Source organism: Oncorhynchus gorbuscha, linkage group LG05 (genome assembly GCF_021184085.1).
Source record: "Oncorhynchus gorbuscha isolate QuinsamMale2020 ecotype Even-year linkage group LG05, OgorEven_v1.0, whole genome shotgun sequence".
Lineage (NCBI taxonomy): Eukaryota > Metazoa > Chordata > Actinopteri > Salmoniformes > Salmonidae > Oncorhynchus > Oncorhynchus gorbuscha.
The window spans coordinates 23361988-23383199 of record NC_060177.1 but is presented as its reverse complement, the minus strand read 5'-3'; the positions used below and the strand labels follow the sequence as shown (position 1 = coordinate 23383199).

The 21212-nt window shown below is 48.3% G+C and overlaps 1 protein-coding gene and 1 pseudogene across 1 annotated transcript; both read right to left on the bottom strand.

Moving 5' to 3' along the window:
* Positions 1–3749: 3749 nt before the first annotated feature.
* On the bottom strand, positions 3750–4197 carry LOC124034848 (annotated as a pseudogene).
* On the bottom strand, positions 4007–4958 carry LOC124035038 (fibulin-7-like). The gene is made up of 2 exons (XM_046348443.1): positions 4831–4958; positions 4007–4424 (listed from the first exon to the last, which is right to left on the bottom strand). The coding sequence occupies exons 1-2, from the start codon at positions 4940–4942 to the stop codon at positions 4285–4287; spliced, it is 252 nt and encodes an 83-aa protein (XP_046204399.1). The 5' UTR covers positions 4943–4958; the 3' UTR covers positions 4007–4284.
* Positions 4959–21212: the final 16254 nt, after the last annotated feature.

The following is a 21212-nucleotide window of genomic DNA, read 5'->3' as shown; positions in this document are numbered from 1 at the left end:
AGGAAACTAAAAAGATTTGGCATGGGTCCTGAGATCCTCAAAAGGTTATACAGCTGCAACATCAAGAGCATCCTGAACGGTTGCATCACTGCCTGGAACGGCAATTGCTTGGCCTCCGACCGCAAGGCACTTCAGAGGGTAGTGTGCACTGCCCAGTACATCACTAGGGCTAAGCTGCCTGCCATCCAGGACCACTACACCAGGCGGTGTCGGAGGAAGGGCCTAAAAATTGTCAAAGACGCCAGCCACCCCAGTAATAGACTGTTCTCTCTACGACCGCATGGCAAGAGGTACCGGAGTGCCAAGTCTAGGACAAAAACACTTCTCAACAGTTTTTAACCCCAAGGCACAAGACTCCTGAACAGGTATGGCTACCCGGACTATTTGCATTGTGTGCCGCCCCCCACCCCAACCCCTCTTTATACGCTGCTGCTACTCTCTGTTTATCATATATGCATAGTCACTTTAACTATACATTTATGTACATACTACCTCAATTGGGCCGACCAACCAGTTCTCCCACACGGTGGCTAACTGGGTTATCTGCATTATGTCCCACCACCACATGTACATACTACCTCAATCAGCCTGACTAACCGGTGTCTGTATGTAGCCTTGCTACTTCTACAGCCTCGCTACTGTATAAAGCCTGGTCTTTTTACTGTTTTATTTCTTTACCTACCTATTGTTCACTTAATACCTTTTTGCACTATTGGTTAGAGCCTGTAAGTAAGCATTTCACTGTAAGGTATCCTACATCACAACTCCCTCAACATGGAGCACCCTGCAACGACTACAGCACAGTGGGTGTACTCTATATCAAATCAAAGTTTATTTGTCACGTTGTATACCTGTTGTATTCAGTGCACGTGACAAATCAACTTTAGAGTACACTCACTGTGCCGTGGTCGTTGCAGGGTGCTCCATGTTGAGGGAGCTGTGATGTGGGATATCTTATATACTACTGGTCATTTATTGTGTAAGAGTTAGTGTGTATGCGTTCTCACACCACTGCTCACTTGGATCTTGTTCGTGTGTGTCTGTGGCATTGGCCGTTTGTGTGGTGTGGTGTTAAGCAGGGGTTTCACGTCCGTCCAGAGGATAGAGTGCAGAGAGTGGGGAAGGTTTGTGGGCAGCTTGACACAGGGGTGAAACATTTCATCATACAACCCACACAACAACACCAGCCAAATCTGCAGTAAGCCCCCAAACACCCAGTGCTAAAAAGGTGGAAAAGAGCATTTCAATTTGTCATATCTCATTACGTAACAATATACACAGTGTGTGTGGTTTAGCTCGTTCATATACTGTAAGGATCTAGTAGCTCTTTGAGCAGAGTGTCTTTGGCTGTCTGTCTGCTGCACAGTGTAGCTCTGTACTGCCATGCCTGATGTCTTCCCCAGACCTGATCATACTGTACATCATACTCCTGTTTAATCCACTATGATGGACAGATCATCTACAGGTCACACTTCAAGGCAAGCCCCTTATTCAGTCCTGTGCAGAGACATACATACATATATAGGAGAAGTAAATAATTAAACCCTAGAAATCATACAGTAGTGTTTTGATTAAATGTTTAATAGTGCTTTCTCAGATAAATAACAAGCAGATCACAAAGAGGGGTTTACAAAATAAATACAGTTGAAACCAAATACATTTAAACTCAGTTTTTCACAATTCCTGACATTTAATCGAAAGTAAAAATTCTCTGTTTTAGGTCAGTTAGGATCACCACTTTATTTTAAGAACGTGAAATGTCAGGATAATAGGAGAGAATGATTTATTTCAGCTTTCATTTCTTTCATCACATTCCCAGTGGGTCAGAAGTTTACAATTAGTATTTGGTAGCATTGCATTTCAATTGTTTAACTTGGGTCAAATGTTTCGGGTAGCCTTCCACAAGCTTCCCACAATAAGTTGGGTGAATTTTGGCCCATTCCTCCTGACAGAGCTGGTGTGTCTGAGTCAGGTTTGTAGTTCTCCTTGCTCACACATGCTTTTTCAGGTCTGCCCACACATTTTCTATAGGATTGAGGTCAGGGCTTTGTGATAGCTTCTCCAATACCTTGACTTTGTTGTCCTTAAGCCATTCTGCCACAACTTTGGAAGTATGCTTGGTGTCATTGTCCATTTGGAAGACCCATTTGTGACCAAGCTTTAACTTCCTGACTGATGTCTTGAGATGTTGCTTCAATATATCCACATAATTTTCCTGCCTCACGATACCAACTATTTTGTGAAGTGCACCAGTCCCTCCTGCAGCAAAGCACCCCCACAACCTGATGCAGCCACCCCCGTTCTTCATTGTTGGGATGGTGTTCTTCAGATTGCAAGCTTCCAGCCTTTTCCCTCCAAACATAACAATGGTCATTATGGCCAAACAGTTCTATTTCTCCAAAAAGTACAATATTTGTCCCCATGTGCAGTTGCAAACCGTAGCCTGGCTTTTTTATGGTGGTTTTGGAGCAGTGGCTTCTTCCTTGCTGAGCGGCCTTTCAGGTCTTGTCAATATAAGACTTGTTTTACTGTGGATATAGATACTTTTGTACCTGTTTCCTCCAGCATCTTCACAAGGTCCTTTGCTGTTGTTCTGGGATTGTTTTGTACTTTGGTGTGAAAAGTCCATTCCTCTCTAGGAGACAGAACGCGTCTCCTTCCTTATTGGTATGATGGCTGCGTGGTCCCATGATATTTGTACAGATGAATATGGTACCTTCAGGCATTTGGAAATTGCTCCCAAGGATGAACCACACTTGTGGAGGTCTTGGCTGATTTCTTTTGATTTTTCCATGATGTCAAGCAAAGAGGCACTGCGTTTGAAGGTAGGCCTTGAAATACATCCACAGGTACACCTCTAATTGACTCAAATGGTGTCAGTTAGCCTATCAGAAGCTTCTAAAGCCATGCCATCATTTTCTGGAATTTTCCAAGCTGTTTAAAGGCACAGTCAACTTAGTGTATGTAAACTTCTGGCCCACTGGAATTGTGATACAGTGAACTATAAGTGAAATAATCTGTCTGTAAACAATTGTTGGGAATATTACTTGTGTCATGCACAAAGTAGATGTCCTAACCGACTTGCCAAAACTATAGTTTGTTTTCAAGAAATTTGTGGAGTGGTTGAAATACGAGTTTTAATGACTCCAACCTAAGTGTATGTAAACTTCCGACTTCAACTGTGTATCAAAATAAGTTTAACACAAGACCAGGAAATAAAGGATTGTCAATGTGTATCTTCATGTCTTCTCATCTTACAGATATTGATTGTCATATGTTGGATGTAAAACAATAAAACCAGTTAAGCTTGTATCTACAAGAGCTTGTATCTGCTACAGTGAGGAAACATTCAATCTCCACCACAAGTGGCCATTTTCTAATTTTCATGTTTTTGACCCCTTGTCCCCATCCCTAATTTTGCACGCCCCTAAACCTTAACTGAACCACCCTTCCCTTTCAGTCATTAGAATTGATACAACTCTACCAAATGCATCCGTTCCTGCCATACCTGTATGTCTCGACTCAACTTAGACTCCCTCTTCCCCTCCTTTTAGTTCCTCTTTGATCCTTAGTGCCTCAACCCTCTCTACCCCCTCCCAGCCCCCTAGCCAGTGCCCCACTCCAAAACTCTTACCACAGTACCCTTTCACGCACCCCTCTGCCAACGGCCCTTCGTCCAAACTCTTATCTAAACTATTGTCTCTTTGAAATCCTCTCCATACCCACCCCCCCTTTCACCATATCCACTTTCTTCCCTCCATTCTCCATCCAACTCCAGCTGGCCTCCCTCAACTCACACACCTCCCTTTCTCTCTCCCTCTAGAACTCGTGCTGGGAGATGAAAATGGTGATCTTGGTGATGTACCGCCCCGGCTGGACCCCTTTCTCCAGCTCAGTCATCTCCACCTCTGCCTCCAGTGTAGCAGGTCCTTGCACCGGGCTCCCCAGCACCAGCTGGCCTGTCTGTCGGTCTGACCACTGCACCGTGAAGTGGCGTCAGGCCTGCCCGCGGCCCAGCATGGAGAAACGCAGCGTGTCGCCCATGAGGCGGAGGGCCAACACACGGAACATAGTGCGTGGTGCTAACAGGTTGGAGACGACAGACAGGTAGTGGTGGGAGATGGAGTTAGGGGCCTGAGAGCACACCTTGTTGTCCACAGAGCAGGGGTTACGCTCACAACGCCTGGGGAACGGGGAAGGATATAGGCATTAAGAGGGATTATTGCAAGAGACTGATAAAAATAGTTATCAAATATTTTCTTGATTAACTATAAGAGGAGGTATTCACAGGGGTGAGGTTTTGCTGTAGGTGGCGTTTCGAATGCGGGAACAGTCCACACGTACACACTGGAACCCTCCGGAGGTGTTTATACACATCTGGTCCCGGGTGCAGTTATTCAGTCTGGTGGCACACTCATCTATGTCTACAGGCCATGGAGAGAGAGGGAGAATAATGTGTGTAAAAGTGAGGGACAGATAAAGAGACAGAGAGAAAATAGAGCGAGACAGAAATAACAGATTTATTGTAATTGTCTACAAAAACAAACATTTATTCAGACCAGATGTATGGTTTGTTTAATTATTCAGCCAATGGATAACAGAATTGCATGGAATTACAGCTACAACGGATAGGAAATAATAGGAAACATTCATTATCCTTCAGCCAAATGATCTTCTTTCTCGTTGTGGTAGACTATTCAAATGTTTAGTATTCATCTGGCATAACTGGCATGTTTTGAGCCAAAGGATTTGATGGTGTGTGTGAGTGTGTGTGTTCAGCGCTGCGGGAGCATTTGAGACTTTGGTACAGTGTGTGTGGTCTCCTTTCACCTTTGCAGTTGCCTCCATCGCGGGTGAGATTGTATCCAGCAGGACAGGTACAGCGGTAGCCTCCAGGGGTGTTAACACAGGCATGTAAACACAGCCGGCCAGCCTGACCCATGTGGAACAACTCACACTCGTCAATGTCTGAAACACACACACACACAGTTAAAATTGCTATTGATGTCAGTTACAGTATATAACATTACAGAGTGTGTGTCTTTTGATGTTACCATAGCAATGGTAGCTGTTTGCAGTATACCTTTGCAAGTGGTGCCGTCACGCCCAGAGATGGTGTATCCGGGGTCACAGGTGCAGTGGGTGGTGCCCTGGACCTGCGTACAGTGAGATGGATGGAAAAACGGACCAACAGTCACAGCCGGGGGAGAGATGGCAGCCGCCGCAGAGGAGGTGGCAGACGAGGTGTTCGTCATGGTGACAAAGGCTGGAGAAAAAAGAAAGAAGGAGAAAAAGAGAGAGGAATGAGGAGAAGCGTGAAACTAAGGACGATTCTCATTGATATGGAGGTTTCTGACTGCAGTCTGAGGGCATGGCCATCTAAACATCTCCATCTTCAAATTGGTACAGTGCAGCTTATTTCTTTATAAAACACTATGGTTACCATGTGAACAAAGAGTAACAAATTAACTATTGGTTCACAGGGTAACCAGTGTTTGGACCAGTGTTGTGTTTGAGACCACCTAAAGCGAGACCAATTCATGACCAAGATAGAAGCAAATCTTGTCCGAGTCAAGATCAAGACCAGAGGGGGACAAGGGGTACGAGACCGAGTCAAGACCAAGACCAGAGGGGGACAAGGGGTACGAGACCGAGTCAAGACCAAGACCGGAGGGGGACAAGGGGTATGAGACCGAGTCAAGACCAAGACCGGAGGGGGACAAGGGGTACGAGACCGAGTCAAGACCAAGACCGGAGGGGGACAAGGGGTACGAGACCGAGTCAAGACCAAGACCGGAGGGGGACAAAGGAGACAGAGTCAAGACCAAGACCGGAGGGGGACGAGACCGAGTCAAGACCAAGACTGGAGGGGGACAAGGGGGAGTCAAGACCAAGACCGGAGGGGACAAGGGGTACGAGACCGAGTCAAGACCAAGACCGGAGGGGGACAAGGGGTACGAGACCGAGTCAAGACCAAGACCGGAGGGGGACAAGGGGTACGAGACCGAGTCAAGACCAAGACCGGAGGGGGACAAGGGGTACGAGACTGAGTCAAGACCAAGACCGGAGGGGGACAAGGGGTACGAGACCGAGTCAAGACCAAGACCGGAGGGGGACAAGGGGTATGAGATTGAGATTTTATTCTATAAACTGACAACATAAACTGACAACATTTCTCTCAAATTCCAAATAAAAATATAGTCCTCATTTAGAGCATTTATTTGCATAAAATGACAACTAGTCAAAATAACAAAAATGATAGTGTTGTCAGACCTCAAATAATGCAAAGAAAATAAGCTAATATTCATTCTTAAACACAATACTAATGTTTTAACTTAGGAAGAGTTCAGAAATCAATATTTCATATAATAATATGTAATAAACCTGATTTTCGATCACAGCTTTCATGCATCTTGGCATGCTCTCCACCAGTCTTTCACATTGGTGTTGGGTGACTTTATGCCACTCCTGGTGTAAATTTTCAAGCAACTCGGCTTTGTTTGGTGGCTTGTGACCATCCAGCTTCCTCTTGATCACATTTCAGAGGTTTTCAATGGGGTTCAGGTCTGGAGATTGGCCCTGGTGATCCTCCATCTACACCTTGATTGACCTGGCTGCGTGGCATGAAAGCTGTGATGTGGGCGGACGGTCTCGAGTACTACAACACTGGTTTAGACTGATTTGCAATTTATGTTAGGTTACATTAAACTTTCAAAAAATGAATTTAAACCGTCATGCAACAGTGTAGATTCCCAACATATCCTGACCTCAGTGTTCACATCCATTACACCATGCAGCCCTCTATCAGTGGGATGTGTGTGAGTGGGATGATAGACTTATAGAAGGATCCCACACAGCAAGCAGTGTTAGTCATGGTCAAAGTCCATCCAAATCCCCATTACTCTGTGTGTGGCTCTCACCTACAGCAGTGTACTGCACATGGGGGAGAAATGAAACAAACAGACAGAGAGAAACAAAACTTAACTGGGCCTTATTGAGGCGCAGGCTCTGCCTGGAGCCCTGAGTGTGTATGATAGCCCAGCCAGCCAGAACCAGCGAGAGGGAGTGGACCTGGGTCTCCCTCGGTGTCTGGCCCTTGTGTGTTGTTGCTACTAGTTAGCCATAGCATAGAGATATATATAGGACTAAGTTCTGTTTCCAGTTTATAATCGCAATAAGGCACCTCAAGGATTTTGTTGTATATGGCCAATATACCACTGTTAAGGGCTGAGTCCAGGCACTTCACTTTGCGTCGTGCATAAGAACAGCCCTTAACCATGATATACTGGCCAATATACCACTGCTAAGGGCTGAGTCCAGGCACTTCACGTCGTGCATAAGAACAGCCGTGCATAAGAACAGCCCTTAACCATGGTATACTGGCCAATATACCACACCCCTTTGGGCCTTATTGCTTAAGCATCTCTACCTACATGTTGGCACAGGGCTGTGGCAGGTGGCTCCAGCCCAGCCTTTGGTACACGTGCAGGAGAACTGGTTCATCTTGTCCACACACGTCCCCCTGTTCAGACAGGGAGACGAGGCACACTCATTTATGTCTGAGGAAAGAGAGGAGGAGTAAGGGATTAGTCAAGAGAGGAGAATGAAGTAATATTAGCCCTGATGTAAAATGTTGGCTCGCCAACTCACTGACAAGCACAGGTGTAACCTTATAGCTCTGATGCATGAACCAAAAGAGAAAAGCTCCTTCTCTCTCTCTGTGTGTGTGTGTGTGTGTGTGTGTGTGTGTGTGTGTGTGTGTGTGTGTGTGTGTGTGTGTGTGTGTGTGTGTGTGTGTGTGTGTGTGTGTGTGTGTGTGTGTGTGTGTGTGTGTGTGTGTGTGTGTGTGTGTGTGTGTGTGTGTGTGTGTGTGTGCATGCACACACTTGCGTTGGTGAGCATGACTGTGCATGTGCATCCGTGTGTGTGAGTACTCGACCTAACTGGAGCGAAAGGGATGGCCTGACTTTTAGACTCACAGAAGGTCTTTGAAGTGTTATCTAAATGTTAGCGAGCTGTCAAGACAGAGGGCTGCTATCACTATATGTCACAGTCACTGGATTCAATAACCCATTCTGGATGGCCATGAAAATACAGAAAAAGGAAATGTGATAATGAAACACATATGGATGCAAGCCACCTTATCTAGATAAATGTTAGTAATATGCATGAAGTTTAAAATGAGGGAAAGGAGATAAAGAAACGAGGGGGGGCACAAAGAGGATGCTGACAAGGACGTGAGAGAGATGATAGAGAAGATAAATAGATGAGTGACGGGACAGAGAAGAGGAAAGGAGAAGATAAGGGGGGGGGGACACCTGACAGGAGCCAGAGAAGTAGATGGTAGTTGACAAAGGATAGTGATTTCACATCAGATATGTGTTCATCTCACCAATGGTTAAGGTTTGGATTAGGGGTAGGGTAATCTGTAGCAGATGGTTGGGTCACTGCTGCAGGTGGGCTGCTGGCGGCTCCAGGTGAGGCTCTCCTGACACATCCTGCTCTCTGCTCCCACCAACTCATAACCCGCATCACACAGGAAGTGAACCTCGTGACCTGGGTTCTGCGCCTCTCCCAACTTCCTGCTGTAGGCAGGCGTGTCCAGCTTTAGACAGGTATCTGTAAAGCGGTGGGGGGCGGTTGGTAGGGGGACATAAGCCAAGACTTAACTCTCCAGCCATAGGTCCATAGGAGTTAAATTGAACATTTCCTACCTACCGCTAACCACCAAATGTCAAATGACATACAGTAGTAGCAAAGGAATAACAATCCACCAATAACAGTTAACATTTTTAGAACGCAGCGTGACGCTGCTAATAGCATGTTTACCAGGACTACTCGGTCCTAGGCCTACACAACTTACTGAATCACGATTGGTTCTCGTTCATGAGGTTGACAACAATAGCAGAAACAGTAGTAATACAAACCTTCTTCACATTCTTGCAACTGATGTTTTTTGGATTATAAAATAAAAAGCAGCAGGCCTACTAAAAGCCATTTTAGGAATTTCAGTGTACTTAAAAAGAACATGAAGAAATCTAATTTAAGCATGTTGCATGTTGCATCTTTGACTGCTGTTTGGGCTGTGTGCAGACTTACCATTGTTTACTTTGCCAGTCTGTTTGGTGGCTGTGTTCTGTAGCAAGTTGAGTTTCTTCCTCAGGGTGCGGAGGCTCTGAAGGTATGCAGCCTCGTGGGTCGACAGCAGCTTCTGGACCTGCTTTAGGGAGCTCTGCATGTCCTGCCTGCTGGGACAGTCCTACAGGGACAGGGCATGGTAAGCAGGTGAACACTTTTTTGTCCAACAGAAACAGGGGAAGCCAGGGGCATTGGAACAGTTAAAAAGGGCTATACAGGGATAACTTGACAAGAGAGTCATCCCCAAAAGGCAATTCATTTGCAGAGTTACTCTATTTTAAAAAGCCGTAATTCAGGAAGATCTTAACTGCATTTTAGCAAAGGGGCAGGTTACATGGGTTTGTAAGATCCATTAAAACATTGAGGAGCATGCAAGCTTATTTTTCCTACACTGACATAGGCAATGAATGTTCTCTGTGTAGCCTAGTGAAATGCAGTTACAGTTGATAGATGACTGCCTAATTTAAACTCAAGTCAGGGACCGTGAGACACAGGTGACTTGGTCAGAGGATGGAGGCAGAACTAACTCTTACATTAGCTTCCTAGAATTTGACATCACTCAGTTGTACAGACCAGACCACATTCTGTAACGTCTGCTTCCAACTCCCACTCTCAAACACGTAGATCCCCTGAACGCAGTTCACTTTCCAGCTCACACTCTCAAACACATAGAGCCCCTGAATGCAGCTCAGGTTCCAGATGCCAATCACCTAAATTCTGATCATCTGTTCACACACCTGTATGTCATTATCACACACTATTAAGTTCTTTGCACCCCATCATTGTGAGGTATTCTTTGTTTTGTGACACACTTCTATTGGGAGCTCTGGTTTTCCCAAAATGTAATGCTCCCGTGTATGATAGTTTTGGCCTGCCTCACTAACGATGCCTTTTGCCTATTCCCTGACTGTACTTTATCGGATTTCCTGTTATCAACCTACTGCCTGATCTCCCGGATGAAGTTACTAGCCTTTCCCTGCCTGTCCTGTTGCCTTAGGACCCCCTGTGTATGACCACCTGCTTGCCCCTGGACCCAGCTACCTGCCTCCTCCTGTGGTCCTTTACAAATAAACACCTGCGCTTGAAACCAGCTCTTTGTCTTCCATCGTGTTCATTACACATACACTGCAAAGGCAAATGTCCTCGCAACTTAATCACTGGACAGAACAGAGGAATGACCTCACCAACAACAACAAGTTAATGTACATTGGCTTGAGTTATGAATGATAAACTAGCAGCTGGTGAGCCACATGAAGTGATTTGTTACTGCATTTAGAAAGTATCCGAGGGGTTTTCCTAAGATAGCACTGGAAGGTAAAGAATGTAGTGTACAGTACATAAAAGTTGCTAAAAAGGTCACTGGTCTGAGTTCATGGGGAGACCAGAGGAGAGACGTCAGAGTAGAGATATCTGCTTCAACACTACATCAGCACTCAGATGGTCATGTTTTTAATCTCACTGTCTACAGTAGGCAGCCTAGTCAATGTGGTTAATGGTGACTGTATCAATTGAGTGGCGACATCATCCCCCTGGTTGTCTGCCCTACAGGTGAACCAAGAGTTCTGAGCATGCATGGGCATCTCAACAACCCCTACCACCAGATGGGGAGCTTGAAGTCAGAGGTGGCTGTAGTGTTGGTAGGCTTTTGCCTTTGTGCAAAGTGAGTTGTTCTCTAGTGGTAGTCGTTTTACGTTTTGGAGGTTGCGTGCTTATGCCCCTGGTGGTGTTACTTGATGGTGCTAGAGAGAAGTCCTGTAGGCCTCCTGTACGGTCTAAGGGGGTTGCTGTGAAACACTAAAGACACACTCCATGAGAGAAAGAGTGGCTCCAATCCTATCTGGACTCACAACAGATTCCCATCACACTAAATCCCCTCCCATTCTGTCTTTTCTCATATCCCAACCTATCTCTGCTGTTCTATCTCTTCAGCCCAGAAGTGTGTGGAAGTTCTGACAGTCAGTGGAATGATCTCCTTGGAGGCAGAAAAAAATGTTGCTTGCTCATAGCGTTCATTGTTTGATGCAGGGGTGGGTGTACTGTAGGTGTTGATGCAGGGGTGGGTGTACTGTAGGTTGGAGAGGCTGTTTGGGGTCAGATGCTGTGGCATAAACACCCAGAGGGTAAACATCACCTGTGTATGAGACACAGCCTCTCCTCCCATTGGCTGAGAAAATCAGGGAGTGTTAATAGTATATTTTCACTAAACTTCAACTCTCTCCCTCCTCCTCCTCTCTGTCCGCTCATGGATGTTTTCAGAAAGCCAATTAGTGTTTTCATCTAGAAGTTATGTAAGAAAAGTAAATATTTGGTCATCCTGTGAAAACACCTGGCTGATTGAAACTGGAGCAGGGAGCTATGCTGCTGGAGCGACATCAGTCAGGACCGAGGGAGGGAGGGAGGGAGGGAGGGAGGGAGGGGGAGGGAGGGAGGGAGGGAGGGAGGGAGGGAGGGAGGGAGGGAGGGAGGGAGGGAGGGAAAGGCTGCTGTTTGTGTGCCCCAGCGATAATGTCCTTTTTCTGCCTCCGCTGCAAAACATTTCATGCATTTGCATTTCATGTGTCTGTGACATTATCTTGGTGTGCCTAGGTAACATACCTATAGTCTCCTTCAGTAAGTTCTGAGATGCTCTTTGAGTCGAGAGGTGTGCAGTGCAATGATGAAGGCCAAAGTAGCATGGTTGTTATGCAGGTGAATGAGGACCCAAAAGCGACTTGGCGAAAACAGAGTCTTTAATCCAGTAAAGTAAATCTACAATCATAAGGCATAATTCCACTCGTAATGACGAGAACAGACTGGAGACTCGATCAAGAACTGCAGGTTGCCTCGGGAAGGCACTTGAACGTAGCAGACTCAGACACCTGCTCACTACGCAGCATCTGAGGGAAACACGACACGACAGGGCGATACACAGACACAGCACGGTGAACAATAGACAAGGATCCGACAGGGCAGAAACGGAAAACAATGGGAGAAATAGGGACTCTAATCAGGGAAAAAGATAGGGAACAGGTGTGGGAAGACTAAATGATTGATTAGGGGAATAGGAACAGCTGGGAGCAGGAACGGAACGATAGATAGAAGAGAGAGAGGAAGAGAGAGAGAAAAAGGGGAACGAACCTAAAAAGACCAGCAGGGGGAAAACGAACAGAGGGAAAAGCAAAATGACAAGACAATCTAAGACAAAACATGACAGTACCCCCCCACTCACCGAGCGCCTCCTGGCGCACTCGAGGAGGAATCCTGGCGGCAACGGAGGAAATCATCAATAAGTGAACGGTCCAGCACGTCCCGAGACGGAACCCAACTCCTCTCCTCAGGACCGTAACCCTCCCAATCCACTAAGTATTGGTGACCCCGTCCCCGAGAACGCATGTCCATGATCCTACGTACCTTGTAAATAGGTGCGCTCTCGACAAGGACGGGAGGGGGGGAGGGAAGACGAACGGGGGTGCGAAGAAAGGGCTTGACACAGGAGACATGGAAGACAGGATGGACGCGACGAAGATGTCGCGGAAGAAGCAGTCGCACAGCGACAGGATTGACGACCTGGGAGACTGTCATGCAGGTGAATGAGGACCCAAAAGCGACTTGGCGAAAACAGAGTCTTTAATCCAGAAAAGTAATTCTACAAACATAAGACATAATTCCACTCGTAATGACGAGAACAGACTGGAGACTCGATCAAGAACTGCAGGTTGCCTCGGGAAGGCACTTGAACCTAGCAGACTCAGACACCTGCTCTCCACGCAGCATCTGAGGGAAACACGACACGACAGGGCGATACACAGACACAGCACGGTGAACAATAGACAAGGATCCGACAGGGCAGGAACGGAAAACAAGGAGAGAAATAGGGACTCTAATCAGGGAAAAGGATCGGGAACAGGTGTGGGAAGACTAAATGATTGATTAGGGGAATAGAAACAGCTGGGAGCAGGAACGGAACGATAGAGAGAAGAGAGAGAGGAAGGGAGAGAGAAAAAGGGGAACGAACCTAAAAAGACCAGCAGGGGGAAAATGCACAGAGGGAAAAGCAAAATGACAAGACAATCTAAGACAAAACATGACAGTACCCCCCCACTCACCGAGCGCCTCCTGGCGCACTCGAGGAGGAATCCTGGCGGCAACGGAGGAAATCATCAATGAGTGAACGGTCCAGCACGTCCCGAGACGGAACCCAACTCCTCTCCTCAGGACCGTAACCCTCCCAATCCACTAAGTATTGGTGACCCCGTCCCCGAGAACGCATGTCCATGATCCTACGTACCTTGTAAATAGGTGCGCTCTCGACAAGGACGGGAGGGGGAGGGAAGACGAACGGGGGTGCGAAGAAAGGGCTTGACACAGGAGACATGGAAGACAGGATGGACGCGACGAAGATGTCGCGGAAGAAGCAGTCGCACAGCGACAGGATTGACGACCTGGGAGACACGGAACGGACCAATGAACCGCGGAGTCAACTTACGAGAAGCTGTCGTAAGAGGAAGGTTGCGAGTGGAAAGCCACACTCTCTGGCCGCAACAATACCTAGGACTCTTAATCCTGCGTTTATTGGCGGCTCTCACAGTCTGTGCCCTGTAACGGCAAAGTGCAGACCTCACCCTCCTCCAGGTGCGCTCACAACGTTGGACAAACGCTTGAGCGGAGGGAACGCTGGACTCGGCAAGCTGGGATGAGAACAGAGGAGGCTGGTAACCCAGACTACTCTGAAACGGAGATAACCCGGTAGCAGACGAAGGAAGCGAGTTGTGAGCGTATTCTGCCCAGGGAGCTGTTCTGCCCAAGACGCAGGGTTTCTGAAAGAAAGGCTGCGTAGTATGCGACCAATCGTCTGATTGGCCCTCTCTGCTTGACCGTTAGACTGGGGATGAAACCCGGAAGAGAGACTGACGGACGCACCAATCAAACGACAGAACTCCCTCCAAAACTGTGACGTGAATTGCGGGCCTCTGTCTGAAACGGCGTCTAACGGGAGGCCATGAATTCTGAACACATTCTCGATGATGATTTGTGCCGTCTCCTTAGCGGAAGGAAGTTTAGCGAGGGGAATGAAATGTGCCGCCTTAGAGAACCTATCGACAACCGTAAGAATCACAGTCTTCCCCGCAGACAAAGGCAGACCGGTAATGAAGTCTAGGGCGATGTGAGACCATGGATGAGAAGGAATGGGGAGCGGTCTGAGACGACAGGCAGGAGGAGAGTTACCCGACTTAGTCTGCGCGCAGTCCGAACAAGCAGCCACGAAACGGCGCGTGTCACGCTCCTGAGTCGGCCACCAAAAGCGCTGGCGAATAGACGCAAGAGTGCCTCGAACACCGGGATGACCAGCTAACTTGGCAGAGTGAGCCCACTGAAGAACAGCCAGACGAGTGGAAACAGGAACGAAAAGGAGGTTACTAGGACAAGCGCGCGGCGACGCAGTGTGCGTGAGTGCTTGCTTAACCTGTCTTTCAATTCCCCAGACTGTCAACCCGACAAAACGCCCATAAGGAAGAATCCCCTCGGGATCAGTAGAAGCCACAGAAGAACTAAACAGACGGGATAAGGCATCAGGCTTGGTGTTTTTGCTACCCGGACGGTAAGAAATCACAAACTCGAAACGAGCGAAAAACAATGCCCAACGAGCTTGACGGGCATTAAGTCGTTTGGCAGAACGGATGTACTCAAGGTTCTTATGGTCAGTCCAAACGACAAAAGGAACGGTCGCCCCCTCCAACCACTGTCGCCATTCGCCTAGGGCTAAGCGGATGGCGAGCAGTTCGTGTTACCCACATCATAGTTGCGTTCAGATGGCGACAGCCGATGAGAAAAATAAGCGCAAGGATGAACCTTATCGTCAGACTGGAAGCGCTGGGATAGAATGGCTCCCACGCCTACCTCTGAAGCGTCAACCTCGACAATGAATTGTCTAGTGACGTCAGGAGTAACGAGGATAGGAGCGGACGTAAAACGTTCTTTTAGAAGATCAAAAGCTCCCTGGGCGGAACCGGACCACTTAAAACACGTCTTGACAGAAGTAAGAGCTGTGAGAGGGGCAGCAACTTGACCGAAATTACGAATGAAACGCCGATAGAAATTAGCGAAACCTAAAAAGCGCTGCAACTCGACACGTGACCTTGGAACGGGCCAATCACTGACAGCTTGGACCTTAGCGGAATCCATCTGAATGCCTTCAGCGGAAATAACGGAACCGAGAAAAGTAACGGAGGACACATGAAAAGAGCACTTCTCAGCCTTCACGTAGAGACAATTCTCTAAAAGGCGCTGTAGAACACGTCGAACGTGCTGAACATGAATCTCGAGTGACGGTGAAAAAATCAGGATATCGTCAAGATAGACAAAAACAAAGATGTTCAGCATGTCTCTCAGAACATCATTAACTAATGCCTGAAAAACAGCTGGCGCATTGGCGAGACCAAACGGCAGAACCCGGTACTCAAAATGCCCTAACGGAGTGTTAAACGCCGTTTTCCACTCGTCCCCCTCTCTGATGCGCACGAGATGGTAAGCGTTACGAAGGTCCAACTTAGTAAAGCACCTGGCTCCTTGCAGAATCTCGAAGGCTGATGACATAGGGGAAGCGGATAACGATTCTTAACCGTTATGTCATTCAGCCCTCGATAATCCACGCAGGGGCGCAGAGTACCGTCCTTTTTCTTAACAAAAAGAACCCCGCCCCGGCCGGAGAGGAAGAAGGCACTATGGTACCGGCGTCAAGAGACACAGATAAATAATCCTCGAGAGCCTTACGTTCGGGAGCCGACAGAGAGTATAGTCTACCCCGAGGGGGAGTGGTCCCCGGAAGGAGATCAATACTACAATCATACGACCGGTGAGGAGGAAGGGAGTTGGCTCGGGACCGACTGAAGACCGTGCGCAGATCATGATATTCCTCCGGCACTCCTGTCAAATCGCCAGGTTCCTCCTGAGAAGTGGGGACAGAAGAAATGGGAGGGATGGCAGACATTAAACACTTCACATGACAAGAAACGTTCCAGGATAGGATAGAATTACTAGACCAATTAATAGAAGGATTATGACATACTAGCCAGGGATGACCCAAAACAACAGGTGTAAAAGGTGAACGAAAAATCAAAAAAGAAATAGTCTCACTGTGGTTACCAGATACTGTGAGAGTTAAAGGTAGTGTCTCAAATCTGATACTGGGAAGATGACTACCATCTAAGGCAAACATGGGCGTAGGCTTGTCTAACTGTCTGAAAGGAATGTCATGTTTCCGAGCCCATGCTTCGTCCATGAAACAACCCTCAGCCCCGAGTCAATCAAGGCACTGCATGTAGCACCCGAACCGGTCCAGCGTAGATGGACCGACATAGTAGTACAGGATCTAGATGAAGAGACCTGAGTAGTAGCGCTCACCAGTAGCCCTCCGCTTACTGATGAGCTCTGGCCTTTACTGGACATGAATTGACAAAATGTCCATCAAATCCGCAATAGAGGCACAGGCGGTTGGTGATCCTCCGTTCCCTCTCCTTAGTCGAGATGCGAATACCTCCCAGCTGCATGGGCTCAGTCTCTGAGCCAGAGGAGGAAGATGGTTGCGATGCGGAGCAGGGAAACACCGTTGACGCGAGCTCTCTTCCACGAGCTTGGTGACGAAGATCTACCCGTCGTTCTATGCGGATGGCGAGAGCAATCAAAGAGTCCACACTGGCGGGAACCTCCCGAGAGAGAATCTCATCTTTGACCACTGCGTGGAGTCCCTCCAGAAAACGAGCGAGCAGCGCCGGCTCGTTCCAGTCACTAGAGGCAGCAAGAGTGCGAAACTCTATAGAGTAATCCGTTATGGATCGATCACCTTGGCATAGGGAAGCCAGGGCCCTAGAAGCCTCCCTACCAAAAACTGAACGGTCAAAAACCCGAATCATCTCCTCCTTAAAGTTCTGGTAATTGTTTGAACAATCAGCCCTTGCCTCCCAGATAGCTGTGCCCCACTCTCGAGCCCGGCCAGTAAGGAGTGAAATGACGTAAGCAACCCGAGCTCTCTCGCTAGAGTATGTGTTGGGTTGGAGAGAGAACACAATATCACACTGGGTGAGAAAGGAGCGGCACTCCGTGGGCTGCCCGGAGTAGCAAGGTGGGTTATTAACCCTAGGTTCCGGAGGCTCGGCAGGCCAGGAAGTAACAGGTGGCACGAGACGAAGACTCTGGAACTGTCCAGAGAGGTCGGAAACCTGAGCGGACAGGTTCTCCACGGCATGGCGAGCAGCAGACAATTCCTGCTCGTGTCTGCCGAGCATGGCTCCTTGGATCTCGACGGCAGTGTTGCGAACGTCTGTAGTCGCTGGGTCCATTCTTTGGTCGGATCCTTCTGTCATGCAGGTGAATGAGGACCCAAAAGCGACTTGGCGAAAACAGAGTCTTTAATCCAGAAAAGTAATTCTACAAACATAAGACATAATTCCACTCGTAATGACGAGAACAGACTGGAGACTCGATCAAGAACTGCAGGTTGCCTCGGGAAGGCACTTGAACCTAGCAGACTCAGACACCTGCTCTCCACGCAGCATCTGAGGGAAACACGACACGACAGGGCGATACACAGACACAGCACGGTGAACAATAGACAAGGATCCGACAGGGCAGGAACGGAAAACAAGGAGAGAAATAGGGACTCTAATCAGGGAAAAGGATCGGGAACAGGTGTGGGAAGACTAAATGATTGATTAGGGGAATAGGAACAGCTGGGAGCAGGAACGGAACGATAGAGAGAAGAGAGAGAGGAAGGGAGAGAGAAAAAGGGGAACGAACCTAAAAAGACCAGCAGGGGGAAAATGCACAGAGGGAAAAGCAAAATGACAAGACAATCTAAGACAAAACATGACAGAGACACGGAACGGACCAATGAACCGCGGAGTCAACTTACGAGAAGCTGTCGTAAGAGGAAGGTTGCGAGTGGAAAGCCACACTCTCTGGCCGCAACAATACCTTGGACTCTTAATCCTACGTTTATTGGCGGCTCTCACAGTCTGTGCCCTGTAACGGCAAAGTGCAGACCTCACCCTCCTCCAGGTGCGCTCACAACGTTGGACAAACGCTTGAGCGGAGGGAACGCTGGACTCGGCAAGCTGGGATGAGAACAGAGGAGGCTGGTAACCCAGACTACTCTGAAACGGAGATAACCCGGTAGCAGACGAAGGAAGCGAGTTGTGAGCGTATTCTGCCCAGGGGAGCTGTTCTGCCCAAGACGCAGGGTTTCTGAAAGAAAGGCTGCGTAGTATGCGACCAATCGTCTGATTGGCCCTCTCTGCTTGACCGTTAGACTGGGGATGAAACCCGGAAGAGAGACTGACGGACGCACCAATCAAACGACAGAACTCCCTCCAAAACTGTGACGTGAATTGCGGGCCTCTGTCTGAAACGGCATCTAACGGGAGGCCATGAATTCTGAACACATTCTCGATGATGATTTGTGCCGTCTCCTTAGCGGAAGGAAGTTTAGCGAGGGGAATGAAATGTGCCGCCTTAGAGAACCTATCGACAACCGTAAGAATCACAGTCTTCCCCGCAGACAAAGGCAGACCGGTAATGAAGTCTAGGGCGATGTGAGACCATGGTCGAGAAGGAATGGGGAGCGGTCTGAGACGACCGGCAGGAGGAGAGTTACCTGACTTAGTCTGCGCGCAGTCCGAACAAGCAGCCACGAAACGGCGCGTGTCACGCTCCTGAGTCGGCCACCAAAAGCGCTGGCGAATAGACGCAAGAGTGCCTCGAACACCGGGATGACCAGCTAACTTGGCAGAGTGAGCCCACTGAAGAACAGCCAGACGAGTGGAAACAGGAACGAAAAGGAGGTTACTAGGACAAGCGCGCGGCGACGCAGTGTGCGTGAGTGCTTGCTTAACCTGTCTTTCAATTCCCCAGACTGTCAACCCGACAACACGCCCATAAGGAAGAATCCCCTCGGGATCAGTAGAAGCCACAGAAGAACTAAACAGACGGGATAAGGCATCAGGCTTGGTGTTTTTGCTACCCGGATGGTAAGAAATCACAAACTCGAAACGAGCGAAAAACAACGCCCAACGAGCTTGACGGGCATTAAGTCGTTTGGCAGAACGGATGTACTCAAGGTTCTTATGGTCTGTCCAAACGACAAAAGGAACGGTCGCCCCCTCCAACCACTGTCGCCATTCGCCTAGGGCTAAGCGGATGGCGAGCAGTTCGCGGTTACCCACATCATAGTTGCGTTCAGATGGCGACAGGCGATGAGAAAAATAAGCGCAAGGATGAACCTTATCGTCAGACTGGAAGCGCTGGGATAGAATGGCTCCCACGCCTACCTCTGAAGCGTCAACCTCGACAATGAATTGTCTAGTGACGTCAGGAGTAACGAGGATAGGAGCGGACGTAAAACGTTCTTTTAGAAGATCAAAAGCTCCCTGGGCGGAACCGGACCACTTAAAACACGTCTTGACAGAAGTAAGAGCTGTGAGAGGGGCAGCAACTTGACCGAAATTACGAATGAAACGCCGATAGAAATTAGCGAAACCTAAAAAGCGCTGCAACTCGACACGTGACCTTGGAACGGGCAGGTTGGACCTTAGCGGAATCCATCTGAATGCCTTCAGCGGAAATAACGGAACCGAGAAAAGTAACGGAGGAGACATGAAAAGAGCACTTCTCAGCCTTCACGTAGAGACAATTCTCTAAAAGGCGCTGTAGAACACGTCGAACGTGCTGAACATGAATCTCGAGTGACGGTGAAAAAATCAGGATATCGTCAAGATAGACAAAAACAAAGATGTTCAGCATGTCTCTCAGAACATCATTAACTAATGCCTGAAAAACAGCTGGCGCATTGGCGAGACCAAACGGCAGAACCCGGTACTCAAAATGCCCTAACGGAGTGTTAAACGCCGTTTTCCACTCGTCCCCCTCTCTGATGCGCACGAGATGGTAAGCGTTACGAAGGTCCAACTTAGTAAAGCACCTGGCTCCCTGCAGAATCTCGAAGGCTGATGACATAAGGGGAAGCGGATAACGATTCTTAACCGTTATGTCATTCAGCCCTCGATAATCCACGCAGGGGCGCAGAGTACCGTCCTTTTTCTTAACAAAAAGAACCCCGCCCCGGCCGGAGAGGAAGAAGGCACTATGGTACCGGCGTCAAGAGACACAGATAAATAATCCTCGAGAGCCTTACGTTCGGGAGCCGACAGAGAGTATAGTCTACCCCGAGGAGGAGTGGTCCCCGGAAGGAGATCAATACTACAATCATACGACCGGTGAGGAGGAAGGGAGTTGGCTCGGGACCGACTGAAGACCGTGCGCAGATCATGATATTCCTCCGGCACTCCTGTCAAATCGCCAGGTTCCTCCTGAGAAGTGGGGACAGAAGAAATGGGAGGGATGGCAGACATTAAACACTTCACATGACAAGAAACGTTCCAGGATAGGATAGAATTACTAGACCAATTAATAGAAGGATTATGACATACTAGCCAGGGATGACCCAAAACAACAGGTGTAAAAGGTGAACGAAAAATCAAAAAAGAAATAGTCTCACTGTGGTTACCAGATACTGTGAGGGTTAAAGGTAGTGTCTCAAATCTGATACTGGGAAGATGACTACCATCTAAGGCGAACATGGGCGTAGGCTTGTCTAACTGTCTGAAAGGAATGTCATGTTTCCGAGCCCATGCTTCGTCCATGAAACAACCCTCAGCCCCAGAGTCAATCAAGGCACTGCATGTAGCACCCGAACCGGTCCAGCGTAGATGGACCGACATAGTAGTACAGGATCTAGATGAAGAGACCTGAGTAGTAGCGCTCACCAGTAGCCCTCCGCTTACTGATGAGCTCTGGCCTTTACTGGACATGAATTGACAAAATGTCCATCAAATCCACAATAGAGGCACAGGCGGTTGGTGATCCTCCGTTCCCTCTCCTTAGTCGAGATGCGAATACCTCCCAGCTGCATGGGCTCAGTCTCTGAGCCAGAGGAGGGAGATGGTTGCGATGCGGAGCAGGGAAACACCGTTGACGCGAGCTCTCTTCCACGAGCTTGGTGACGAAGATCTACCCGTTGTTCTATGCGGATGGCGAGAGCAATC

Excerpts from the sequence above, each read along its gene's own strand:
- LOC124035038 (XM_046348443.1), bottom strand. The coding sequence starts at position 4,942 with ATGGGTCAGGCTGGCCGGCTGTGTTTACATGCCTGTGTTAACACCCCT. Across the intron at positions 4,425-4,830 it reads CGATGGAGGCAACTGCAAAG|ACATAGATGAGTGTGCCACC; the intron begins GTGAAAGGAGAC and ends CATGGCCTGTAG.